The following is a 19,296-nucleotide window of genomic DNA, read 5'->3' on the forward strand; positions in this document are numbered from 1 at the left end:
GCTGGCTGGTATCTTACTATTTTGGCAGTTAGCCATAGCAACTGCTGTTCAGGAAATGATTTCGAAAACAAAGAAAACCCTGAGAATCCCCCACGAGGAGATGGATTAGTCCGAAACCTGTCAGGTTTTTTTTTCACTATAGTGGTCCTTTTAAGGGGAGAGAGGTGAAGTTGTAACTGAGTGTATGCGTTATCTAGCTCCTCAGCAAGCTGACCCTTGTGTCACTTGTGAATGAAATTACTGATTCTTTACTGTGATTGCAAAAAAAAAACCGCAGCATCAAAAAGCTAATTTGTGTTGACAGTACAGAGGTCACACCTGGTAGTGAGATGAGATAGACCCATACATCATTAAGTTTGAGACTAGATCACCTAGCATGTCATCTATAGCATGATACTGTGACAGCGTGACTGCTTGTTATTCACAGACTGAGCTCCGCAGGCAGCACTCAACCAGCAGCAGAGAAATAAAGCTACCGTACACTGAACACTGCTCACTTTTTCATTGTCTCTGGGGTGGATTTACTTTTCGCATCCTATCCTGGAGCTGTTTCATGCAGCCCTATTCCCTTACAAGCCGCATCACTTCAGTGTAGAGCAGGTCTCGCCTCTTCCCTGTAGAGCAGCTACTGTCGCCATGGACAGTAGTTCCTCTTCCTCCATGTGCAGCAGCTCCTCTTCCATGTGCCGTTACATATATTGATCTAGCTGTGCACTGAGCTGGATGATACTTGTCTGGCTGCTATTGTGCTCCTACTGCAGGGCCTCTCCTTTCTCATCTTTCCCCTTTTATAGCCTAGAAAGAAGGGACAGAATCTGTACACTGATTGGAGGAATAAATATAGTCCAATGTGATCACAAAATATTGCTTTGGGCAGAATTTATCTTGCATGTGTACATATGTCAAGGCCCTGTTCACACCAAATGCAGTGAAGAGCAGTGCTCTACACCACCTTTTCCCCACCACTGCCTGAGCTCTGCATTCGAAGACACAGCACTGTCCACACCACACAGGATGAGAAAAGTGCCATATAGAAAATGTGTACAGATGCATTTGTGAGCGGTGGAGATGGCATCCATCCTCTTTCACTTTTATGAAATTAGAGTACGTTGCATGACCTCTAATTTGTCTGGGCACAGGGTGGAGGTGATTAGTAAAAATACTAGGTAATCAACATAACCAATATTTAAATTTAGACCTACCTGGCCCCTTCTCACACTAATACCCACCTCCCCTTTCTAATAACTAACCCTTAACCCCCCCCCCCCCCACGACCTAATACTAACAATGCCTAATATTAACCCCCAGCACTCAAACTACCAAATCTACAGTAGCCAAACGACGAATAATAGGCCATCGGCCTATTACTATCAGGCCTGTAGAGCAGCCTCTTCCCTGTAGAGTGGCTTAACTGGGAACCTATTAGCCACTATTTGCAATGGCGTCTGAGACTCCTGCCGCAACGGGCGCCAAATCAATCTGATCTGTTTAGACTGCATCACTTCATACTACACTGCGGACATTAGCAGTGCCAAACTGTGTGCACCTCTCAGAACCGCCCCCTGGGTAAATGTGCCTACATCTTGCATAGCTATCATAAAATTGGTTAAGCAACGATGGCATATACTGGTAAATGTGGTGAGTTTACCAGGTATTTTCTTCTTGTTTGATGCTCCATATTAGATGTCCACCCTCTCTGTAAATGGAAATTAAAACTTCCTCCACTTATCCAGCTGTGGCTTCTAGCCCCAAAACACGAAACTATTAATGGTTATACTGTGCAGTTTTACACAATACAAAGCAGTCCTGGTCTGTATAATGCTTAGTACACACGATGCAATTTTCCGATTGATGGTCAAATTTAATATTTCTGACAGGTCTGATCTGATTCCCAATTGTTTTTCTGATTACTTCTATACAAAATCGATCAGAAAAACAATCGGGAATCAGATCGGACCTGTCAAATTATAATTTTGACCGTCAATCTGACGGAAAAATTGCATCCTGTCTGCTAAGCATTAGAGAGTCAATATGTAGTCTGAAATCTTAACAGAAAACCTAAGAAAAGGAGCCATTATGTGCCTAACCTATAATAAACAGTGCCTTCATTTACCACTTACCACAAACCACTTATTGTTTTTATCTGACCACTGATCTCTGTAATAATATATAATAATTTCTGTTTTTCTTTCACAGATGAATTGGAAAGGCGCTTTACATTTCACCCGTTTACTGATCTTCCGCCCCCAGAACCTTACGTACCAACAAACAAGACCTACCCTAGTAAAGTCATGAGAAACGAGAGCCGAGGTAATTACAAAAGGGGCAAATATCCATCCAGAGTTTATGGCTTTACATTTGAAATGTCTCAGTAGGATCTGTATTATCACACGACTGACTTTTGTGACTGCTTTCTACTGAGAGTATTAAGGCTACCGTAGATACCCATGTATACTCGTGTATAAGCTGAGGCACTCACCACTTTTACCTCACAAACCAGAAAAAAGTTATTGACCTGCGTATAAGCTGGGGGTAGGAATTGTAGCAGCTCCTGCATTTCAATAATCAAAGTGAATGCCAATAAAAATACTGATAATTCTGCTTTAAAAAGATAAAAGATGCTGGTACTCGGAGGGATGTTCAGATATTGGGCTGATGGCAGGCAGAGCACAGGTACCGTAAATCTCTTGTAGAATCTGGCAGCTGGCGGCATAGGTGTATGCAGCACTCTTGTATGTTCACCATAAATATAAACATGTACCTGAGAAGTTCTAAGCACATGCACTTATACTTATCTGGGGCTTCCGATAATGTAATTTTTGTGCCCCCAGCTTACAGTATTTGAAGAGCAGTCTTATCTGTCAGCGCTGTGGCGCCCGTGACTACAGTATATTGCCTCAAGGCACCACTAGAGGGCATCAGAGTGCTGAAATTGGTTAGATTGTGTCTGTGCATCCAAGAACTCCCTAATTCCTGCACCAAAACAAGCCAAATCTTTGGTTTGTGTACAGATTATCTTGGGAAGGATGGCTGGTTTTCTGTTTTGTAACCGCATGCAAGTACTGTGTGCTGTGACTGGGCCCAAAGACATCGCTGTAATCTTCAGCCTGTGAATGGCCTGCAGGGGAGTGGAGTGTGGCCTATAGCAATATGAGGAAGTGGTAGATCAGATGGCATGGAGTCCAGAGGGGAGACAGAGCGGAGCATGCAGTGGTGACGCTAGCTTATGCTGTGTCTAATCTCTATGAAACTCTCCAGCGGCATCCTGAGACACAGTGTGAACTGACACCACTCCTGCATCCTCCACTCTGTCTCCCCTCCACTCCGGCCTCTACTCCATTTGATCTGATGCAGGCACCAAACTGCTTCCCCTATTGTCGCTAGAGGCGGCACTCCGCACCCCTGCAGGCCATTCACAGGCTGAAGGCTGCACTCCGCAACTTTACAGGCCATTCACAGGCTGAAGGCTGCACTCTGCACCTCTGCAGGCCATTCACAGGCTGAGGCTGCACTCTGCAGGCCATTCACAGGCTGAGGCTGCACTCTGCAGGCCATTCACAGGCTGAGGCTGCACTCTGCAGGCCATTCACAGGCTGAGGCTGCACTCTGCAGGCCATTCACAGGCTGAGGCTGCACTCTGCAGGCCATTCACAGGCTGAGGCTGCACTCTGCAGGCCATTCACAGGCTGAGGCTGCACTCTGCAGGCCATTCACAGGCTGAGGCTGCACTCTGCAGGCCGTTCACAGGCTGAGGCTGCACTCTGCAGGCCGTTCACAGGCTGAGGCTGCACTCTGCAGGCCGTTCACAGGCTGAGGCTGCACTCTGCAGGCCGTTCACAGGCTGAGGCTGCACTCTGCAGGCCGTTCACAGGCTGAGGCTGCACTCTGCAGGCCGTTCACAGGCTGAGGCTGCACTCTGCAGGCCGTTCACAGGCTGAGGCTGCACTCTGCAGGCCGTTCACAGGCTGAGGCTGCACTCTGCAGGCCGTTCACAGGCTGAGGCTGCACTCTGCAGGCCGTTCACAGGCTGAGGCTGCACTCTGCAGGCCGTTCACAGGCTGAGGCTGCACTCTGCAGGCCGTTCACAGGCTGAGGCTGCACTCTGCAGGCCGTTCACAGGCTGAGGCTGCACTCTGCAGGCCGTTCACAGGCTGAAGGCTGCACTCTGCAGGCCGTTCACAGGCTGAGGCTGCACTCTGCAGGCCGTTCACAGGCTGAAGGCTGCACTCTGCAGGCCGTTCACAGGCTGAAGGCTGCACTCTGCAGGCCGTTCACAGGCTGAAGGCTGCACTCTGCAGGCCGTTCACAGGCTGAAGGCTGCACTCTCAAGCACGAAGATATCCTGCGCTCCAAGTTAATGCTGCACACTCAAAAGATGGCTCTCCTTAGCACATTCAGCACTCCGCAGCGCTCCAACAGAGGATGATTGGCAGAAGTACTAAAAGAAGATGAAGCGCGCCATAGTGCATTAAATGTGGAGGAGATTTTATTAACAATTAAAAGTTATACTCACAAACATGAGTGATAAAATCGCTTCTCAGCGGACTGCCAGCCGCTTGCCTCTGCAGTGGGGGATGACGCGCTGTGGCCAGCAGCGCGGTTTCCGATGGCTTGGAATCCGTCTCACTGGGAGGTGGGCGTCGCTGGAGTGTCAATCGGCGTGTGACGTCATTACGCGTTTCGGCGCACAGCGCCTTCGTCAGATGACGTCTCACGCTTGCGGAGGGCAACATATAGTGTCGCTCCAGAGGTCGCTATGGCGACCAAAATGCTAAAATAAACTTTATTATCCAGAGAACAACGGGGGGAGAAACATAAGGGCACGATAGCGCTGGAGGCTTATAGCAGCGCGTCATCCTCCCCGGCAGTACAAACATCATGTTGAAGGAACATGTGTTGCATTCAGATGGTCTAGTGAACATAATTACAGTTCGATACTTTACATGAAAACATCCGCATTCTACATCAGCATATTTAAGCCAAACCATTAATACAATATTACCAACTGGTACAACAGTACCAAAACATAAGACAGTTTAAAGTGAAACGATTAACCCATTCGGAAGCTATAGGGAATAACATATTATAGGATTCCGAATTAGAATGGGCACAACAATAAAAACCATTTACATGAACCCCAATATAACAGGATCCAGAAACCTTCCCTCTAAAAAAACTTTATTTAGTGGACATCTAAAAACAACTTGAAGGAAGGTTCCTTAATGGACTCTTTTTAGGGGGACTTTTATAAGGACAGGAAATTCTTTACGTTGTATAACCTATCCCAGCTGGCTTATGAGGCCAAGAGGATATAGGGGATGGGGGAAGGAAAACCAATGGAAATTATGGATGGGATAACCCTGGGATGAAAGCAGCAAGGGAAAACTGTCGAATGGGATGACCCTTGGGGGGGGGGGGGGGGGGGAGAGGAGGAATTGGGAGGGAGGGGGTGGGGGAGGGGGGGGAAAAAAACAACTCACTGAGGTCCTACCACTAGGACCATAGTGGGAGCTGGGGGGGGGGGGACCAGGTCGTGGTAGCTGGTGGAATGGAGAAGTAATTCAAAAATATGAATACGATACAGGGGAGGCAACCTACTATGGAACATGCCTATTATACGGTATACTCACCACCCTCATCTAGTGTAAATTTCTGCTACTATTGGGTGTGCTGGAGGGAGAAAAGGGGAGAAGGGAGAAACATTAGTGACCAGCAGTGCTATAGGATGTAAAACACACAGTAAAAAACACGGTAAAAACACAGTAAAAAACTCAAACACGTATTCTAGTAGTACATTTTTTAGTACATCACAAATATGTGGATATCTCTAGGCCTTCATTAAGGCCCTTTGGGCTGAGAGCATCCAGTTTAAAGATCCAAAATGTTTCTCGCTCACAGAGCCTCTTGTATCTTTGTCCTTGTAATAACCTTCTCGAAATTGTCTCTAGGCCTACTATCTTAAGAGTATCCACCAAGCTGTTATGGCACTCCTTGAAATGGCGTGGAACACTATGTTTCTCCACCCCATCAAGTATGTTCCTCTTGTGCTCCCCTAATCTTTGTCTGAGGGGTCTGGTGGTTCTGCCCACATAAAACTTGGGGCAACTACAGGTTAAAAGGTACACCACATGATCACTTCCACAGTTTATAAAATCTTTCAGTTTGTGTACATGGTTATTAGTATCTATTACTTCAGTAGCTCTGTGTCTAATAAATGGACAGCACCCACATCTCTTCACGTTACACTTATAAGTGCCTTTCAGAGAAGGAAACATACTGTCTGGTTTCTTAGTTTTCCTTTTGACATTACTTGGAGCTATGGTGTTCTTAATGGACTTCGCTCTTTTGAAAATTACTGCTGGATTTTCTGGAATAAGATCTCTCAGTATGGGGTCTTGTTTCAAAATGGGCCAATTTTGGATTACTATATTCTTAATCGTCCTGGAGGCTTCCGTGTAGGTTGTAACGAATGAAAGGTCAGAATGTGTGCTTGTATGAGTTTTGGCATCCTCTTTAGGTTTAGGTTTGGCTTTATATCCCTCAAACACCTGCTTTATATGCTCTGGCTTATATCCCTTCTCAATAAATTTATTAGAGAGTGTTTCACCTTGTTCTATATAGTCCTTATCTGAAGTGCAATTGCGTCTAAGCCTACAAAACTGACTTTTAGGGATATTCTGTATCCACTTCGGGTTATGGCAGCTAGACGCATGCAAGTATGAATTGCCCGCCGTGGGCTTAAAGTGTGTTTTGGAACATATCTGGCCCTCATCGTTTGCAAATAACTCCAGGTCCAAAAATACTAAATTACTACTAGAAATAACATGTGTGAAAGTTAAACCAAAGGAATTGTTATTACAATGGGTCAAAAACTCATCAAATATTGTTTCTTCACCTTCCCAAATTAGCAGAATATCATCTATATACCTGGTGTAAAACACCAGATTTTTACTGAAAGGGTTGCCGGTCCAGATTTGTTGGCTTTCCCAATAAGCCATATACAAGTTGGCAAAGCTGGGGGCAAAGCCCGCCCCCATCGAAGTTCCGCAGGTCTGTAGATAAAGTTTGTCCATGAAACTAAAATAATTGTGTGAAAGGGCAAATTGAAGTAGATCTAGAATGAATTGGCCTTGTGACATGGGGAGCGTGCAATCTTGAGTGAAAAAGTATTGTACAGCTTCTAAACCCTTTTCGTGGGGAATGCTGGTATAAAGTGATGCCACATCTAGTGAGGCCCAGAGATAGCTTTTTTCCCACTTGTAGTTCTGTAGCATGTCCATCACGTGTAGAGAATCCCGTGTGTATGCTTGGGAATTCAAGACCAGAGGTTGCAGAAAATGGTCTACATAGGACGACACGTTTGACAACAATCCTTCCATCCCAGCTACAATGGGTCTTCCTGGAGGATGGGTCATACTCTTATGAATTTTAGGGATATGATAAAAATATGGAACTGAAGGGTGGGTCGGAACTAGAAACCTTTTTTCGTGTTCATTAACAATGTTATTCAGATGAGCCTTATTAACCAACTGTTGCAGTTCGCTTTTGTATATGGTGGTGGGATCTATAGGGAGCTGTTGGTATGTTGATACATCTGTTAATATTCTCAGGCCTTCTCTCAAATAGTCTACAGAATCTAACACAACGATCCCTCCCCCCTTATCCGCCTGTCTAATGACAATTTCCTCATTATCTGAAAGGTCTTTTAGGGCTTTCTTTTCAGCTCCATTCAGATTGTAATGTTTATTAGAGGGCCCTTTCTTACACACATTCTTAAATTGCTCTAACACTACTTGATAGTAGGTGTTAACGAATTGACCCTTGGAATGGGAGGGGTAGAACACTGATTTAGGCCTGAAATTCGTGTGCTTGGTATTGGTGTCCGGTACATATTGCAACCAGTCATCATCTATCCCATGTAAAGCATCATCATTCATCCTTTGTGTCAGTTGTTCATCATAAATATCTATAGGTTCCACTATTAGTGTCTCCACTTGGTCGTCGGACAGTGTGGTAGTGGGATGTATTACTTCTTTTCTGGTGGCAAAAAACCTTTTAAGGGTTAGTGACCTGATGAATCTGTGCAAGTCCTTATAGAGTTGAAATTCGTCGGGCTTAGCTGAAGGAGCAAAGTTTAGCCCTTTCCTTAGCAATGTCTCTTCATCAGAAGTCAGGATATGAGACGATAAATTAAATATTTTTATAGTGGACTGTTTATTGTTGGAGATTTGACGTTTCTCCTTTCTTTTCTGGATGGCTCTTCCTCCTCTACTTCCCCTTCTACCTCTTCCAATCCTCTTTTTCTTATACTCCCTTGGGTTAGAGGGGGTCCTGACCCTAAAAAATGGTCCTGGCCTGGATCCCTGACTCCTCCTTCTGGGCTTAGGGCTTTCAAAGGGAGCCCCTTGGTGGTTAAGGACTGATCTCCCTGTGTATGGGCTCCAGATACCCCATTTCCCATCGGAACAGTATTGGTTCCTGATGTTATTGGTGGACCTGAGGTTCCTTTGGGGATAGCACCCTCCCTCTCTCCTCTCATTCTTTCCTTAAAGGGATACTGTAGGGGGGTCAGGGGAAAATGAGCTGAACTTACCCGGGGCTTCTAATGGTCCCCCGTAGACATCCTGTGTTGGCGCAGCCACTCACCGATGCTCCGGCCCCACCTCCAGTTCACTTCTGGAATTTCTGACTTTAAAGTCAGAAAACCACTGCGCCTGCGTTGCCGTGTCCTCGATCCCGCTGATGTCATCAAGAGCGCACAGTGCAGGCCCAGTATGGTCTGTATCTGCGCAGTACACTCCTGGTGACATCAGCGGGAGCGAGGACACGGGCGTGCAGGCGCATTGGTTTTCTGACTTTAAAGTCAGAAATTCCAGAAGTGAACTGGAGGCGGGGCCGGAGCATCGGTGAGTGGCTGCGCCAACACAGGATGTCTGCGGGGGAATATTAGAAGCCCCGGGTAAGTTCAGCTTATTTTCCCCCGACCCCCCTACAGTATCCCTTTAAACCTCTCCAGATACCCTGATGAGGTGTAATCATTGCTCTCTGCAGGCCATTCACAGGCTGAAGGCTGCACTCTGCAGGCCATTCACAGGCTGAAGGCTGCACTCTGCAGGCCATTCACAGGCTGAAGGCTGCACTCTGCAGGCCATTCACAGGCTGAAGGCTGCACTCTGCAGGCCATTCACAGGCTGAAGGCTGCACTCTGCAGGCCATTCACAGGCTGAAGGCTGCACTCTGCAGGCCATTCACAGGCTGAAGGCTGCACTCTGCAGGCCATTCACAGGCTGAAGGCTGCACTCTGCAGGCCATTCACAGGCTGAAGGCTGCATGCTGCACCCCGGCAGGCCATGTACAGGCCGCACTCTGCAGGCCACTCACAGGCTGAAGGCTGAAAGCTGCACCCCTGCAGGCCACTCACAGGCTGAAGGCTGCACCCCTGCAGGCCGTTCACAGGCTGGAGGCTGCACTCTGCAGGCCGTTCACAGGCTGAAGGCTGCACTCTGCAGGCCATTCACAGGCTGAAGGCTGCACTCTGCAGGCCATTCACAGGCTGAAGGCTGCACTCTGCAGGCCATTCACAGGCTGAAGGCTGCACTCTGCAGGCCATTCACAGGCTGAAGGCTGCATGCTGCACCCCGGCAGGCCATGTACAGGCCGCACTCTGCAGGCCACTCACAGGCTGAAGGCTGAAAGCTGCACCCCTGCAGGCCACTCACAGGCTGAAGGCTGCACCCCTGCAGGCCGTTCACAGGCTGGAGGCTGCACTCTGCAGGCCGTTCACAGGCTGGAGGCTGCATATGCGTACTATGCATGCGATCAAATAGCTGGGCAAATCAGATGTAATTTGGCCTCTGTATGTCAAGCTTGCCGTCATGCTGCAGAACGTGCATCAATGTTCCATAAATATGTACCGGTATATGATAAATGGATATTCTTTCCTTCTGATTAATTTTTTTTAATTTTTTTTTAGGTGGATCTAGAAGAGAGCGAGGTGCCCCTCCCTTGCCTCCCATTCCCAGGTGAAATGGATCTCTGTGACAAAGATGCCAGTGTTCTTTGACTATTTTTTGTATATGTTGGAAGAGAATATGAAAAGCCCACAGAGGATCGTGTGAATGGCTGGGTGGTTTAACCTCCGTCTACAGCTGTGTGGCATTATTGAGGGATGTTACTATGTTACTGCCAACCAACATTGCCGAGCTGTTGTCCTGAGGATAACCACTGCTGAAAGATCAAAAACCGGACCTATTGATTTATTATGACTTTAAAGGCTAAACTTCTCAAATCTTATTGGATATCCTCAGCAAGCCAAAATGAGATTACGGTAGTCCATCAAGTCTATACCCAGTTATAGTATTCTATACAACATCAAAAAGTTGGAAGTTCTCCTGAAATAAGATTTTTATATGAAGCGTTACACAACTATTATTTGGTCCAAAGATGTCTGCACATGCCTTACATCTGAAGTGAATTTGGCCTCCAAACATCAGTAGATGAAGTACCTGGTTTTGGAAAGTTTTGAAACTATTGTCCATTTTCTTCAGATGTCCCATAATGTCTTGTTTAAGGTTTTGTGAAGAGAATTATTCAGGTTGGATTTTGCAGGTCACATGTTCTGGGTGTGCATTGCACTATGGGTAAGCCCAGTAGAATGCATTTGGCAAACTCCAAGTGAAAGCTGAGATTAGGCAATAGAAAACCATTTCAAAGGTATGGGCAGGTACCTACTGCGTGACACCTGATATTTTCATTTGGTGACAGGTTCACCTAAAGTAGTTAATGTGAAATGTCATGATGAGCAGAGGTCTGACAATAGTTCACGATTCTATCAGATGTGGCCAATTATGAGAATCTAAATATTCTGAATTTTTTATCACAGCGATGTTTTATCAGTAGGCACAGCTGTCTATCCTATTTGTTTTCTTGCTTCATTGCATGGCTAATATCATGGCATCAGCACCAATTGTAGTGCTGGGTGGTTTGTAAATCGGGTTGCTGCATTCATATGACTAACATTTCAAAGGTGCTTGTTATCTATGGAAAACAAATTTTAGAGCGTGATTTGCGGGCGTTTTCCACTGCATTCAGAATCTCCGGCAATTGCTAACACTTTGAAAACCACTAGGGTAATTTAAAAGTATATGGTAGTGATCTCACTGCAGCGATCGCCGGCGATTCGCAGAAAACAAAAACATGGTGCATGCATTGCTTTTTTCGCTATTTTAGAACGATCATGATTGAAATGTTAAAGTGAATCACGATCGCTCAAAAATTGCGAAATTGTCCAGTAAAGGGGGAACTCTAGGTGTCTACAAAGTCCTTCGTACACATTCCTAACCCTCCTCTGATAGGTTCAAGTTATATTTTTTGTAAAAATACAGCTTGCAGATACCTCAAAATAGTTTTAATATCCAAGTGACCTCATCATTCCAGTACCTACTGCACAGTACTGGCAATAGAGCTATGGTCTGAGGCTGGAGGCTACCTTGTGTCTTTGAAAATAAGCCGTAACGTGATTGTTCAGGTTTTTTGAAGATGCTCGCAATATAGGCCCTACTCCTAGAATAAGCCCTAGCGACTGTACAGTTCATAAAAATTAGATACAAAAAAATGTCCAGGCTGCTACGGTATACATGTAAAAAAAAAAAAAAAAAGTTACAACAATTGGCAACAGATTGCAGGACAGATAAGACACCACTCACCAAGGAAAGCAGACGCCCCCAAAAGAATTGCATTCAAAAAGACCCCACAAGACGCAAAGCAATAAGGGTTAGCAAGTGCCAGGCTCTCTGTAATTGTATATTGTTGTAAATAGAAAAAGGTAATGGAGCCACAAAAAAATCATGATGGAATTCTCCATCACTATGTGCATGGTACAAACATTCTACAAAAAAACATATATGCCTGTTGCTGTAGTTTTCCCAGTGGATTCCTCCAGTTTTGTTTGTGGATTCCATTAAGAAACTGTGAACTTCATTTGGTACAATTCCAGAAAAATGTTTTCATTGTGGAAAGTGGTAGGGAACTTTTTAAATGGTATGTGTGCCCATTGAGGATATTGTCCCTGACTTCCTGTCTGTGTGACCTGCGTAGAGGTTTGTAGCTGTTGTATGGAAACTTGTAGTCCTCGGAATGGCAATGAAGGTAGTTAGGGATTCTAACTCAACCTGTACTCCTAGATAGGGTCACAGGACAGTGATAAATATTAATGGGTTCTCATCCCCTTGTTACATCAACCAAAACTAAAATAAAATGGTTTATTGGAATTATAATGCATTGTTACAGAGGGCTGTGGAGTCAGTACAAAAATTATCCGACTCCTCAGTTTATGAAACCTCCGACTCCAGGTACCCTAAGTGGCTCCAACTCCTTAGTCTAATGCTTACCAGGGCTGTGGATTTGGTACAAAAATACTCTGACTACCGACTCCTCCGTTAGTAAAACTACCGACCCTGACTCAGAGTACCCAAAATTGCTCCAACTCCTCGACACCACAGCCCTGGTGTTACAGCCATAATTGTGATACTCCTGCTTAGATCTGCTTTGCTGCAAAACAGTGAGCCATAACCTCATGGGATGCTTTTAGCTGCAAAGATGAACATGAGTTTGAGTGTAAAGTCTAGAGCCTATGTGGAATTAACTTTTCTCCTGTGTTTTCTCCTAAGTGATATTTTCTTACTTTGACTCCTATTCAGTTTACCTTATTTTTTAAGTTTTCTCGTAGGAGACTTTTTTTCATCTTCTGTTTAAAAAATATATATTTTTGGTATTTTGCAGTTGAGAAAGTACCAAAAAAAAGTAAATGAAATGGTACTGACAAAATTATTTTTGGTATTTTCTTGCTTGCTGGTGGTTTACAAGCCATTTTATTGACAAGATTTGAAAATATCACCTAGGAGAAAACTCAGGAGAAAAAGTGAATTGCACATGGGCCCTTGTCAATTAAATGCCTTTTAAACCACCAGCAAAAAAAATACTCAAAATAATGTTTCATCTACTTTTTGATACTATTTCAATTGCAAAAGGCTTAAAAAGTTCTAGGAAAGAGAAGACAAAAAAGTATTTTCTAGGAGAAAACTCAGAAGAAAAGGTTAATTGATTAAGGCCCTATATCTCATTAGTACAGAGCAACCAATCACCTTTAATACTCAATCCAGGGTAGAAAGAAAAAAAAAGTACCCGCTGTGCCCATTCCCTGCCTCATTACAGAAATAGGAGTTGTGGGTGACTAATACTCCTTTGTTAGTTACCTTAGTCCAAAGGAACAGTAGTCATGTTGTTAGTTTAGTCCAAAGTAACAGTAGTCATGTGACCAATGACCATGGTCCAAAAGCTTTGGCTGCCACCACCCTCCACAGATTTGTATAAGCAACAGCATAAATAGTGCAAGAGATGCAACTGTGCATTTTTGAATGAAGGGGCTGAAGTCTAAACAGCCATATGATACTGTTATGTTAAACCTGAATTATCTGCTGGCTTGTTATATTACTCATAGACCCAGTGGTGAGGATTTTCTTTGGATTTGTTTTGTGCCTTCTCCCCTCTGCCAAAGCCTTAGTTCCTATCTGTATGTCTGTTTTTAGGATATGGTTTCAGAGTTAGTTAGTGGGGCATCACACCATCATTTGGTCTCCCAACAACTACTTATACTGGGCAGGGCATTCTAGAACAGAAATATGGACAATGAAGACATGAAGGATATGAGAAGCCAGAATATAATTGTTTACCCACAGCCGTGCAAATCTAAAGCCTGGTTCTTGGCATAAGTTGGCTTTAAGATTTTTTTGAATTGATTCTACTCACAAGATACGCAATGTACAGCATAACGTGTGTGTTTGTTTTATAGCTTTATTACCAAAGAATTTTGCTTTGGAACATCCAAGCAGAAAGCACAAAGTATTGTTCAACATATAACCACATTATGTTTATCATTTTGAATTTATTCAATTTTTTTCTATTTTTATATGGTTATTGCATCTGAGGATTTTTATATTATGAAGGAGTTTTGCAAATTTGTTTCAGACTTTTTTTCAGCACCTACAATAATAATGTTTCTCTGTGATACTTTCCAGTGCCTACAATTTAATGCAAACCTTTAATAGTTGATTTTCTTATTTAACTTAGTGCTGGTATAAATGCACTGCAATTCGATTGTACAATGTAATAATGCAATAATATCTGTATGATGATAATTATAGCCATATATTTAATGTATTGTATGCTAAAGTGTGATCAAACAGTGCTTTTTAGATCTCGTTTTTGATAATGTGGATGAACATATTTTTCCTACAACCAAGTCCTGATAAATCTCCATGGGGCCTACAAGGAAGCAGAAGCTTCATATCATAAAGATTGCTGGTACTAGAACCAGTAGTGGACCTGAGGTGGGTGCCATAAGGTGGAGTTTCATCAAGGTCCAACATTTGATTGAACTTGAGATGAATCCACTGTTGACCAAAAATAAAGGTTCTTGCCTTTATTTATAAGCATTGTTCAGCACTATGGCTATTAAAGATAACCTTCTCATATTTTAGCTTTGTGATAGCAGACTTTGAAGCTTGATTGGAGATACTGAATCATCTGTGCACAATAGATTTGAGCTGGCCGTAGACTTGACACTTTGGTCTACAGATAATGGACTGTCAGGTACCTACACCTGGCCCACTACCTACCAAAAAATCCCATGTAGAGTAAATACTGCTAGAACTAAGTGTATTTTGCTATGATCCCAGCAGGCTGGGTTTTGGGTAAAGAAGATATTTCCAATTGGTAAGAGTTTTTTTTTTTTTTTTTTTTTTTTTTTTTTTGGAAGTAGATTCCAGTCAACCAAAGTATTGGGTCTATGGGTACATTTGGAATGGTGGTAGAATGATAGAATGGCAATAGAAGATCTCAGCAGTTTGTTTTACATAACTGCATCTTTTATTACACCTGTTCAACTCTATTTTTATGGAACTATCTCAAATGATCATAAAACTGGTTGGATATAGATTTCTCTAGCATTTTCCCACAGAAGGTCAGCATCTGCTTTCTGCAACGTTAAAGTGGAATATAACCAAGCATTTCATCTTTTCTCTAAAATATTTACAGCATATAATATGCAACCCGCATTTTTTTTTTTTTTACTGGACCAGCACCAGAGCTTGAAAGTTCCATGTAGTGAAATGTGGACGCATCCGAAGTTGTGGATTATGTTATCTTGTTTACTTAAATGTATCAAGTGAGGAATGTGACACATTCTCTGACTGTGGAAGAAGCAGCTCAACAGAGACAGAGAGTCAAAGCATGTCTGCCTTGAATACATAATGTTTAAAACCAGTCATTAATAAAATGCAGTCAGCTCACAAAGCAAAAAACTGTACTTTTGGGAACCTATAATTCTAAATGAATAATAATACTTATGCACAAATGCAAATATGATAACCGTATGGCATATAAAAAGTAGGAAAACATGTTTTTATTGAATATTATGTCACGGTTTTAAACCGCTTTAAAGGGAACCAGAGAGGAATGAAATGGGAAAATAGAAAAAAAGCTTCTATACATACCTGGGGCTTCTTCCAGCCCCATAAGCCTGGATCGCTCCCACGCCGCCATCCTCCGCTTCCTCTATCGCCGCTACCGGGTCCCGTCACTTCCGGCGGACGCGGCCAATTGTCCGCATCACAGGGGCTCCCTCCATACCCTTAACCATGCGGCTGCGCAGTAGGCAGCCACAAGCGTAAGTGTATGGAGGGAGTCCCTGTGATGCGGAGAATTGGCCGTGTCCGCCGGCCGACTGGCGGTAATGACGGGACCCGGTACTGGCGGATCCAGGCAGCGGAGGACGGCGGCGTGGGAGCGATGCGTGCGTATGGGGCTGGAGCAAGCCCCAGGTTTGTATAAAAGCTTTTATTTTATCCTCTCTGGTTCTCTTTAAATATATCTTAAGATGCTTAGGTACACAAAGATTAAAATAAGGGAACATCAATTACATTAAAATGTCTAAGACTTCATTTATACAAGTTACAGCTAGCTTGTTCTGAATCAGAACTCCTGTGAGTGTGTAAGGCGCTAAAAAGGCGCTAAAAAGGACCAAAAAGCCATCTTACTTAAAATCCTATGCATGTTGGATTAGTGTGGAGCTATATAATTCACAAGCAGACACATCATTGCATTCCAGTGGTTGTGGAGGTGTGGCTAGCTTACAGGGACAATTTGCATATTCAGCAGTGTTGCATTGTGGGAGACCTCATATGCTCACTCCAATCTTAACAATAGCAAATACCTTCTGTTTTAAGAAGGCAAATTTCTGTTTTGCATTTAATTTATAAAAAAAAAATTACTTTCTGATTGCAGGTTGCCACAGCTTTGTTCACCAGCAGATGACCTCTTTATTATAGTCCACTCTGCCACAAATGCGGACGCAAATGCTGACGGTACGTAGACCCTGCAATTGGCAATCAACACTCAGGAAACCTCCAATCGCCACTTTTATCAAAGGGCCAATCTGCAGACTGTCAGTTTTATGGTAATCTGCTAATCGCTATGCCTTTGTTTTCTACATTTTAGAAGCTTCTTATTATCCCCTTAATCTGGCAAAGCCAATCAAGTTGATAAATTCTATATAGCTACCTTTTATGCTTGGAATACACAATGAGTTTTTTTCAGCAGATTTACTGGCCGATCAATTTTCAGATCAGTTTTCTGATCAATTCCCCTTTACTTCTATGAAAAAAACGTTCATCTACCTGCTGAAAAAACTCATGGTGTATTCCCAGCATTAGAGAAGATCAGGGGAAGTAAGCATAGAAGACACAGTCCAACAAGCAAGGTCATGATGTAGTAAAAAAATGAAAGTTGATGTTTTAAAACTGCATGGCCAATTCTCACAGCACTACACCAAATAAGTACTTTTCCATATTTCGTGTAGAGTGGCTCTCCAAAATTAATTAGTAACTGTTGCAACCAAATCGTTTCGAAAACCATTATATACCTTCCATGTGACCGGAAGGCTGGAGTTCTACAGGATAGTGTATGTGAATGGCAAGCCATAGCAAATGGGGAAGATTTCTTAAAGGGGAGCTCTGGGCTCTCGATAACACATTCACAGTCTTCTTCTGATAAGAGTTGCTTTAATCCACCTGAAATCCTACAGATAGATGAATCTTCTAACAGCAAGGCTACTACGCGGGCGTTGCTAATGGCCACACAGGATTATAGTGATTCCACGCAGTGACAATGTCCTGCTGACCGTGCTGATTCCCAATGATAATAGCAGTTTGTGGATTTTCTCATTAGTTGACAAAAATGTCTACCCAACACAGGAAGTGTGTCCATATTGTTGTTTTTTTCTAGCAGTTTCAAGAAAATAAGATCCATCAAGCTAAGGTACAACATATTCTCTTAACATCATACATACATGGGTACAACATGTTTTGATAGATAGATAAAGCATTATTAGGAACACCATACTAATACGATGTTTGACCCCCTTTCGGCTTCAGAACTGCCTTAATTCTATGTGGCATTGATTTAACAAGGTGCTGAAAGCATTCTTTAGAAATGTTGGCCCATATTGATAGGATAGCATCTTGCAGTTGATGGAGATTTGTGGGATGCACATCCAGGGCACAAACCTCCCGTTCCATCACATCCCAAAGATGATCTATTGGATTGAGATCTGGTGACTGTGGGGGCCATTTTAGTACAGCGAACTCATTGTCATGTCCAAGAAAACAATTTGAAATGATTTGAGCTTTGTGACATGGTGCATTATCCTGCTGGAAGTAGCCATCAGCAGATGGTTACATGGTGGTCATGAAGGGATGGTCAGAAACAATGTTCAGTTAGCCTGTGGCATTTAAAGGATGCCCAGTGGGCACTAAGGGGCCTAGAGTGTGCCAAGAAAACATCCCCACACCATTACACCACAACCACCAGCCTGCACAGTGGTAACAAGGCATGAACGATCCATGTTCTCATTCTGTTTACGTCAAATTTGTCAAATTCTGGCTATCGAGACTCATCAGAGCAGGCAACATTTTTCCAGTCTTCAACTGTCCAATTTTTGTGAGCTCGTGCAAATTGTAGCCTTTTTTTCCCATTTGTAGTGGTGATGAGTGGTACCCTGTGGGGTCTTCTGCTGTTGTAGCCCATCTGCCTCAAGGTTGTGCATGTTGTGGCTTCACAAATGCTTTGCTGCATACCTCAGTTGTAACGAGTGGTTATTTCAGTCAACATTGCTCTTCTATCAGCTTGAATCAGTGGGGCCCATTTTCCTCTCACCTCTAGCATCAACAAGGCATTTTCCCCCACAGGACTGCTGCATACTGGATGTTTTTCCCTTTCCACACCATTCTTTGTAAACCCTAGAAATGTTTGTGCGTGAAAATCCCAGTAACTGAGCAGATTTTGAAATACTCAGACCGCCCCATCTGGCACTAACAACCATGCCACGCACAAAATTGCTTAAATCGCCTTTCTTTACCTTTCTGACATTGTTTGGAGGTCAGGAGACTGTCTTCACCAGGACCACAACCCTAAATGCATTGAAGCAACTGACGTGATTGGTTGATTAAATAATTGCATCAATGAGAAATTGGAAAAGGTGTTCCTAATAATCCTTTAGGTGAGTGCATTTTGCACAGAGTCCAATGGATAGTTTTCTGTGCCTACTTCAGCAGATATTTCTGTGAAGGTTCTCATCTATCCACATGATGGTAAATCCTAAGTAAAACTGAGGTATCTGGGCACCTTTCCATTATCTAGATGACGTCATTACTACTACAGAATAGTCTTACATTCTAATGAGGTGCGTGAGATACTTCAGCCTTTAGAAGCAGAGGTAATCCAGTTGCTTCCGCCAAATCTAGTTCACTGCCACTCATTTTGCAAATGTTAGGCCTCTTTTCCAAGGACAGTTGAACTGTGTGCTCAGTGAGCAGTTATCAGGCAGCAGCAAGCATTTGTGAGCGCTTGAGAGGCATTTCACTGCCTATCAGGTGTCCGTGGTAAAGAGGCCTTAGTTGTTCTAAGTGTCGGGCTGAAGGTGTTTATGGTCTTAAAACATCTAGGTAGCTAAAATAACACCGAACTGAAGAATGGGGAACACAAACTCCTTTGAGAAGCTTTAAACCTTTCTAGGTATCTGGACAGTGGAGAGAATCAGAAATCTTGGTACAACATCGTGAATCAATTTAATTCTGGATTGTCTAAGGATCTCAGGAGAAGAAAGGAGTCCTAGGATACTGAGGATCCAACAACTAAACAGAAGCAAAGCAGTCCTATGTAAAGAGGAGTGTAAAGATTTTT

General features: G+C 43.4%; 1 protein-coding gene and 2 long non-coding RNA genes across 7 annotated transcripts in view; 1 reads left to right on the plus strand and 2 right to left on the minus strand.

Annotated features, from left to right (window-relative positions):
- WIPF1 (WAS/WASL interacting protein family member 1) overlaps positions 1–19,296 on the plus strand; it is a 179,749-nt gene that overhangs the window by 113,442 nt on the left and 47,011 nt on the right. For all 5 annotated transcript variants that reach the window (XM_068245472.1, XM_068245473.1, XM_068245475.1 and 2 more), the window contains 3 exons: positions 2,197–2,310; positions 9,974–10,022; positions 16,342–16,421. In XM_068245472.1, the coding sequence (XP_068101573.1) occupies positions 2,197–2,310; positions 9,974–10,022; positions 16,342–16,421 (243 nt within the window). The remainder of the gene's footprint in view (positions 1–2,196; positions 2,311–9,973; positions 10,023–16,341; positions 16,422–19,296) is intronic.
- The window catches only part of LOC137524941 (uncharacterized), a 166,689-nt gene that overhangs the window by 31,362 nt on the left and 116,031 nt on the right, over positions 1–19,296 (minus strand). The window lies entirely within an intron of this gene.
- On the minus strand, positions 586–18,881 carry LOC137524942 (uncharacterized). The gene is made up of 3 exons (XR_011022819.1): positions 18,786–18,881; positions 5,631–5,670; positions 586–795 (listed from the first exon to the last, which is right to left on the minus strand). It is a non-coding gene; the product is annotated as an uncharacterized lncRNA (long non-coding RNA).

The sequence above is a fragment of the Hyperolius riggenbachi genome, chromosome 7 (assembly GCF_040937935.1).
Source record: "Hyperolius riggenbachi isolate aHypRig1 chromosome 7, aHypRig1.pri, whole genome shotgun sequence".
Lineage (NCBI taxonomy): Eukaryota > Metazoa > Chordata > Amphibia > Anura > Hyperoliidae > Hyperolius > Hyperolius riggenbachi.